Raw genomic sequence first — 7617 nt, 5'->3', positions numbered from 1 at the left:
TGATCTGATAATTTAACTTGATCACCATGTGACCTTAAGCTTTATAAGATGATGAATCACTGGCACTAAAGAGCAGTCCGTGGATTGGATGAAGTCCCTGAATCCCAAAAGGCAAATTCTGAAGAAGAAACTTTCTCAGTTGCAGTGAGAAAACAAATCAAGCCAAAATTTACAGCCAAATGTGACACTTTGTGCACCAATTCATTAATATTTCAGAGGACATTCAAAGAATTCAGAAAAGGAAATCATTCGGAGGAGCGCGTTTGGATTGGATTTTGGGCGCGGCGAATCTTGACGATATTTTGGACCTCGGCCCAACTCTCGACTTTTTGGGCCTGGGCTTAACTGGGCCGTGCGGAGGTGTGGATTTTTTTTTTCTCCGAGACAGGGGCAAAAATGGAAAAAGAGAAAAAGGAGAGGGAGCTGTAGAGAAGAGAGAGAAGAGAGAGAGAGAGAGGCGACATCGCCGGCGGCGAGAGGCGGCGGGGATGAGCCGGAAGGAGGTGGTGGTGGCGGCGGCTGGAGGGGGCGCGGGTGCGGAATCGGGAGCGGAGGGATCTTCATCTGCGGGAAGCAGCGGCGGCGGCGGGGAGCTCGCGGAGGCGCTGGCGCGGCGGCGGCTGTACCGGGAGGTGACGCTGGCGCTGCGCACGGGGCTGCGCGACGCCAAGGCCGACTTCTCCTTCCTCCGCGCGCGGGGGCTCCGCAGCCTCCTCGGCTTCCTCCGCTCCACCGCCTCCGCCACCGACGACTCGCAGCTGCTCCTCTTCCGGCATTCCCAGTCTATCCCCGATCTCCAAGGTACAAACCGATTTTCCCATCCATTCCGGCGATCCAACGATAGGGCACCGGGTTGTTCTCGTGATTCTCATCCGGCGCCGTAATTGGAGCGACATTTGGTTGGCCTGATCTCTAATGCAATGCAATATCCAGTGGTGGTTAGAATGAAATCGATGAACATAGTTACTGTCTTGCCACAATCGGCACAAATTTAAGATGAGAGCATCGAGTAAACCTATTTGTTATTAGATGTAACATGTCAGTCAGAACACAAGATTCAGTATTAGGTGATAAGCGCTGATTGAGCTGGTTTAGTTTGGTGCTGCACAAAACTTGGTTCATTATAAATGAAACAAGTGCTCTTGGTGGTATGTGTTTATTATATCGATGCTAATGCTTTCTACTTCTCTTCGTGATGCATTTATGGGGAGAGCTAACCTCATAACGGTACCTTGATAATCTCTTTCCGAGTTACGTATGTCAGTAAGCCAAGTAAAAGCTTATATTTGCTTTAGCCCATATTGAGGCTATCAACAAGAACTTGGAAAAATCGCCCTACTAATGAATTGCAAGTTTAAAATGGATTATGTTGGACTTGCTTGTGGTCAAAATATGTATTTTGTATTGGATCTTCCTCAGTTGAATGATTGTTGTAGCATCTAGCATAGTTAGCTGAGTAATTCAGTAGAACAATATTACAGTGAGGTCTTTTTCCCCTGATTACAGTATAATTTTTTCCCTCAGGTTTGTAACTTGATCAAGAACTTGTGATGCTCATGCATTTTGTTGGATATACTTCTTGTATGTATACCTGAGAAAGGAGCAGGAACTGACGAGCTGGTGTTCTGTGACAGTTATTCCTGTTCTCTTTCAGAACTCATTGCATCAACCAAAGGAAGATCCTGTTGTGACCTTGGATCATATATTTGGAGTAGAACCAATGAAGATTACAAGCCCCCCAACAGATAATGAAATTGCTCTCGCTCTTAGAGTCTTGGAAGGATGTTGCCTTTTGTATAGCCGATGCACTGCTCTGGCACACAAGTACAAGGCTGTGAAGGTAATATCCAATTATCTGTAGTGCTTGCTTTGTTCTAAGACATCTGTTTTATGCTTGATGGTTTAATTAGGCCATTCCCAACCCAAGACATTAGACATAGTTTCCATAAACTCCACATCATCAAGAAACTAGTACTAGACACTACTCTTCCAATGCAAACACCACTATTCCATACTTAAATTTAATGATACCTATCTCACTTGATGTCTTGGATGTTGTGTAGAAACCATGTCTCATGCAAGACATGGTTTCCTTCTCTTTCCTCATTTATTTACTTGTCATATTATTTTTCATCCTAGGTGGCAGCTTATTTAATGCTATGGACACCATCCTAGTCATTGGGTTGGGAATGGCCTTATGTTTGTTAAATCATACTGGCTAGAAGTTTTTTTTTTTTTTGGTCTCACTCAGATGGTAATCTGTTGATCATGCAATTTATTTATCGCATAGCCGTAGCGTCAAATCGTTAGTTCTATATTGTATATCACTGTCAAGAAGTTCCTGTTCTCTGTGGTTGCGGATTCTTTCTTCGAGCATAAATCATTGCTCAATATGGTACCATCTGCTCATGTGATTTTTGTCCTGTCCCATATATTCTTCGCTTGATTAGCTAAAACCTTTATTTTCTATAGGTAATCCTGAATATATTAGCTAACCGAGGTCCAGCTGAGCAAGGAGTGTGCTTGGACGCGCTGATATCGTTGATGTTGGATTCACCCCCCAATCAGATGGTGCTGTTACCTCTTTACCTAATTGTTATGATTCTCTTAAAATCTTTTACATGTTAGTTTTTTTTTCTATTACATTACTTAGGGTTAGTGTACAATTACTTGACATAAGAGAAATATAAACATCAGGTTTATTTCAGAACAAAATGAATAAGACTTACTCTTAGTTTGAAAGGACATTGAGCATTAAATAAGTTGACATAGTTTATTGTTTCTGTTTCCTATCATTTTTTGTGCTCTTCAGTTGGTCCAAGGCTCACATTGTATATAACTTCTTCCTTATCTAGGATTTCGAGGAATTCAGTGGACTTGAGAAGGTTGCAGAGCTTTTAAAGGATGTGCAAGTAGAAGAGCACATAAGGCACGTATTATTCCTTTAAGCATTTCTTTAGTCTGAATGCATAATCTGGCAGTTCAAACCAAATTTTACTCTCTCCCTCCCTGTTGAAGAAAACCAAATTTTACTCTTCATGTGTCTGATGGATTGATCTGTCCGTATCTCATCAATCAATTGGAAAAACAGAAAGTTAAACAAACGAGCCATGCAACCTACTAGCTTGGTGACAACATGCCCTCAAAACTATTGATATCTGAAGTTTTTAGCTGTTGACCTCTACTCCTAGTCTTTGTTTTAGCAAGGTTTGTGTGCTAACCTTAATATTACATCCTGACTTACTATGTGATATTAGCTTTACTGTTCTGGGGTCCTAATTTTGATGATCAAAATCTTGAGTCTATAACTCCACTACTAACAGAGTCAATTGCACATTTGTTTCTCCAAATTGTTTGTTCGTTTTTGGATTAACCTACTTTTGTTGAATGATGCTTTGATGCAGATTGAAATGTGGGGAGTTCCTACTATTGCTAATTGGGCATGTTTATGCGAAAGAAAACTCTCCCATACACGAACAAATGAGAATTTTGTTCGGCGAGCAGTGCGCATCACTGATATGGGCAGCAAGTCGGTTTGGCTCCACTCTCGACGTGGAGCAGAGGCAGATGGCCTTGCAAATACAAGCAAGGAGAGTTGTTGAATCCTTGGAGCCCTACTAAGACAAAGCACATCAATGCGTTCTTTTTGTCTTCCTGACAATGGTCTGATATCACTGATCCAAGCAATGTGCTTCATTTGCCTATAGCAAAGCTTTGTTGTCATATTTTCTGTGTAGAGCCATTCTTATGTTTCTGTATGTACAAACTTTGTTGAAAATATTCTATTAGTTCAGCTTTGCAGAAAAGATGTTATTAGTTTCCATTCGAAAACCATGGACTAGGTTACGGTGGTAACTTAGGGCTTGTAGTGGTTCCCCATTTTGTAAACCGTGGGTTTAATACGAAATTTGCCTACAAATTGCCTTTTATGCTTCAACAGCAATATTGGCAACAGTTTCATTGAAACAGAGGAAATCCCCTCCAATTGGGAAATACTTAATATATTTTGTTGTTGTTGTTGGACGTACATACATACATACGCATGTGATTATGACAAGTTTAAATAAAAATGCTATGGCATGAAATTAGTTTCATAAATAAAACCGAATATATAAATATCGTGATAGTATATTTATTTGGTATTATGGATATTAATTATTAGTTTTTTTATAAAATTGGTTAAGTTAGAGAATTTTGACCAAGTACAAAAGCTACAAAACTTTAAGTAACTTGCATTTTGAAATGGAGAGAGAACAAATTTGCCTTAGAGTGGCGAAGTGAGCGTTGCTTAATTGGTTAGGTTTCTTATGGTGGAGCTGCCCACTTAGATTCAAGTCCAAGACTTGACATAGGTGCCCGCATTTAAGACTAATTATTCTTTTAGTAATAGACGACGTACTCGCTACAAAACTTTCAGCAACTTGCATTTTGAAATAGAGGGAGTATAAATTTGCCTCAATAATGGTGAAGTGAGCGTTGCTCAATTGGTTAGGTCTTTTATGGTGGAATCAGTCCACTTAGGTTGAAGTCGTAGACTTACATGGCTGCCCACATTTATGACTAATTATTTTTTCAGTGATAGACGGTGTACCCGCCACCGACAGCGAGACGTTCATGATGACTTCGTCAATCTTAAAATATATCGGTCCAATCTTTGAAAGATATTTATAGAGGTTGGGTGTGCATGTGTGGTGAGCATATTTGTTTGTACTGTTGTATTTTAAAAAAATTGCCTCACAAATGATGTGAAGTTTTTTTTTTTCAGTCCATTAGCCTAGCAGATTGGAGTATTATTCGGGCCATGAACGACCCAAGGCCCCAGAACGAGCCCATATCCATCTCGCCGACCAAATCCCTAACCCTATTCCCCCCACCGAGCACGCGGCAGCTACACGCCCCCACGTCGCCGTCGTCCTCCTCCCTCCGCCGCGCCGTCGATCTCCCTCCCCTCCCGGGCCGCCGCCGCCGCGGCGTCCTCCACGCCGCCTGTTGTTCTTGCCTCCTTCCCCGACCGCCACTCTTCTTCAAGAGGTGGCCGTCCGTCGGCGGAGCAGCACGGGAAGTCGACGCCGCTAGCTCCGCCTCCCGTCGATCAGTCGGAGATGGAGCAGGTCAGTTTCTACCCAAGAAAAACATGAACCACCACTTCGTGAGCCGAGCTAGTAGAGGCTGGATTGATTTCTTTCCCTCGAATTGAATTGTACTGAGCTTGTTTACCAAAAGAAGAAGAAGAATTACCTTTTAGAGCAAGAATGCAAGATGATATGACATTAAAGGGTGTGCTTTCAAAGGATTCCTGAATTTTATGTATTAGTATTACTTACTGCTCCCAAAGTAATCGCTGCAGCGGTGCAGCCACTGTCATAAACAATCACAATCAATTGGTTTAAAACGACTATCTCTGTTCTGATGAAATCATAATCAATTGGTTGTGCAGGTTCGTGGTGTTGTGCTTCAAAGAAACACGCTGGTGATGTCTGCTGCATAGACAACACATGGAACCATCCGATCTAGTTGATGGATACAAGTTCGGTGATCAAACTACAAGCGATGTTCGTGTTTGCTTTAAACGGGCCGATGACCAGGCAGAATGGTTTTGCTGCCATTCATCTGTGCTTTCCGGAAATAGCAAGTATTTTGCAGACTGGCTTAGCAGAAATGACATTGGTTCAAACAACTGCATTGGGGTTGACTGTATAAGTGCTGACTATGAACATTATGTCAAGGTGTTGAAGTTAATATATCTTCCTGCAGAATCAATTATAGATTCTTTTGAATCTGTTAGGTCAGCGGTTGGCGTGCTTCGAGCGTCAACACTTCTCAAATGTGAGTTAATTACCAGAAGCTGCATTGAATACCTTGAAGCAGCTTCATGGGATGAAAAAGAGGAGGAAGAGATTTTGGAAGTAGCTCAGAGCCTTGGCTCAGAGGAAGCAGTAGCTCTGTTAGCCCGTCTTCAAGCCCCAAATGTTTCTGCTGTGAAGAATGTCTTCATCTCTGCCATTCGTTTTGCTACGTCCATGGAAAGTCCATCTCCTCCTTTCTTGGATGATCTCAAGACTTCTGCTCAGGAGCAAATTGACTTCATGCTCCATGAGGACGATGACACTGCTTTGGTTACAATGGATGAGGATGTGAGGTCTGTGGTGCGAGAAGGATTGAAAAAACTGTTCTCCACGCTTAAGATTGGACTAGATCTGTTGACCTCGGAGTATGAGCAATTGCCTGAACAGGCAGAACAAAGGGTTCTCTGTAGTTTAGCTGACATTGACTGGATGGCTAATGTCTTGACAAAGATTGAGATGATGAACGAGTTTGTCTCTGGTTGGTCAGAAATCTCTGGCTATGTTCTTTCAGTTGTTCAGGATAAGAAGTATAGCTCAGGATTGTGGCTTGTAAAAGCAAAACTTATTGAAGTGACTGGAAAGGCCTTTGATGCTGTTGGCTATGGCTCTGTGGTTTTCCCAGCATCATCCAGAGTTCATTTTCTGCGGATGTGGCTTCCATTCATGCAAACAACGAAGCGCTTGCTTGATGAAAAGTCGAAGGATGATGCGATTCCACAGATGGATGCAGACTTGTTTCAGAACATTGAGGGTGCAATAGTCTCATTGGTGTTAGCATTGCCATCAGGTGATCAGGCAGACATTCTTGGAGAGTGGATGAAGAATGCAGAGCAGTTCAGATATCCTGATCTCACTGAGGCATTTGAGGTGTGGTGTTACCGTAGTAAAACGGCAAAGAGGAGGCTAGTAGGAGGGCTAAACGGGAGTGGCAACCCCACAGTCAGCTTGTAACTTTGTAAGGCTACCATTAATTTTAATCTTTTGTTGTAGCCTATACAAGTCAGTGAAATCAGGTGGTTGGTACCAAGCAATATACCAACTAGATTTTCATTGTTGTATGTTGTAAAACAACTGCTCATGTGTAATACACTTGAGCTTTCTTGCAGTATGTTCATTACCCTTGTCCAAGTTCACTACTTCTTCCTGACCTGAGACATTTCGAAGCATAGTCCATGGAGCAACTAGGTTACTATTGGATATTTCGAAGCATAATTCTGATGCATTTTTTACTCTTTTGCATCATAAAACATGATAAGAGTTCATTAACTGACTGTACAATCAGGTCTGGTACACCCTCTGTTCCTGGAATTGTTATGCATGGATCCTGGGGATTCTTAAATTCTTAAACATTCTTTGGTTTAAATTTGCTACTAAAAAAAAGAACTATTTTTTTCCCTTTATCATCCAATTGGTTTCTGTGTTGAATACAAGAAAGGCAGAAAGGTCCTTCTTTAGTATTCTTGTACAGGTTTAATGAAGTGGTCCGTCAGATAGGTTGGAAATTTTAGTTGGTAGAGATCATTGTCTTCATCAAACTGCTTGATTCAAATATTCAGACTAAATTATGATTTATCTCAACCCAGCTGCTCATGCATCATTAGTCACTTCATTCCTAATCAAACGAAACCATTTGGGATTTGGCACTTCTGCAAAAGCATCGCATTAATTAGTTGTCCCGTTGTGGCACAGGAATCTTCAGGGCTTTCTAGCTAATCTTCAACTGATTGCGGCCATCATGAGGATGATCTTCTGCTAATGATATCTTAAATCA

At 41.8% G+C, this 7617-nt stretch overlaps 2 protein-coding genes across 2 annotated transcripts; both read left to right on the top strand.

Moving 5' to 3' along the window:
• Window positions 1–371: 371 nt before the first annotated feature.
• Window positions 372–4027, top strand: LOC4339993 (uncharacterized). The gene is made up of 5 exons (XM_015785954.3): window positions 372–801; window positions 1635–1840; window positions 2473–2571; window positions 2856–2929; window positions 3405–4027. Exons 1-5 carry the CDS (start codon window positions 489–491, stop codon window positions 3619–3621), a joined length of 909 nt encoding a protein of 302 aa, XP_015641440.1. The 5' UTR covers window positions 372–488; the 3' UTR covers window positions 3622–4027.
• A 793-nt stretch (window positions 4028–4820) lies between these two features.
• On the top strand, window positions 4821–6979 carry LOC4339992 (BTB/POZ domain-containing protein At3g05675). The gene is made up of 2 exons (XM_015785618.3): window positions 4821–5111; window positions 5438–6979. Exon 2 carries the CDS (start codon window positions 5496–5498, stop codon window positions 6795–6797), a length of 1302 nt encoding a protein of 433 aa, XP_015641104.1. The 5' UTR covers window positions 4821–5111; window positions 5438–5495; the 3' UTR covers window positions 6798–6979.
• The last annotated feature ends 638 nt before the right edge of the window (window positions 6980–7617 follow it).

Source organism: Oryza sativa, chromosome 6 (genome assembly GCF_034140825.1).
Source record: "Oryza sativa Japonica Group chromosome 6, ASM3414082v1".
Classification (NCBI taxonomy): domain Eukaryota; kingdom Viridiplantae; phylum Streptophyta; class Magnoliopsida; order Poales; family Poaceae; genus Oryza; species Oryza sativa.
This window is presented reverse-complemented; position numbering and strand designations above follow the sequence as displayed.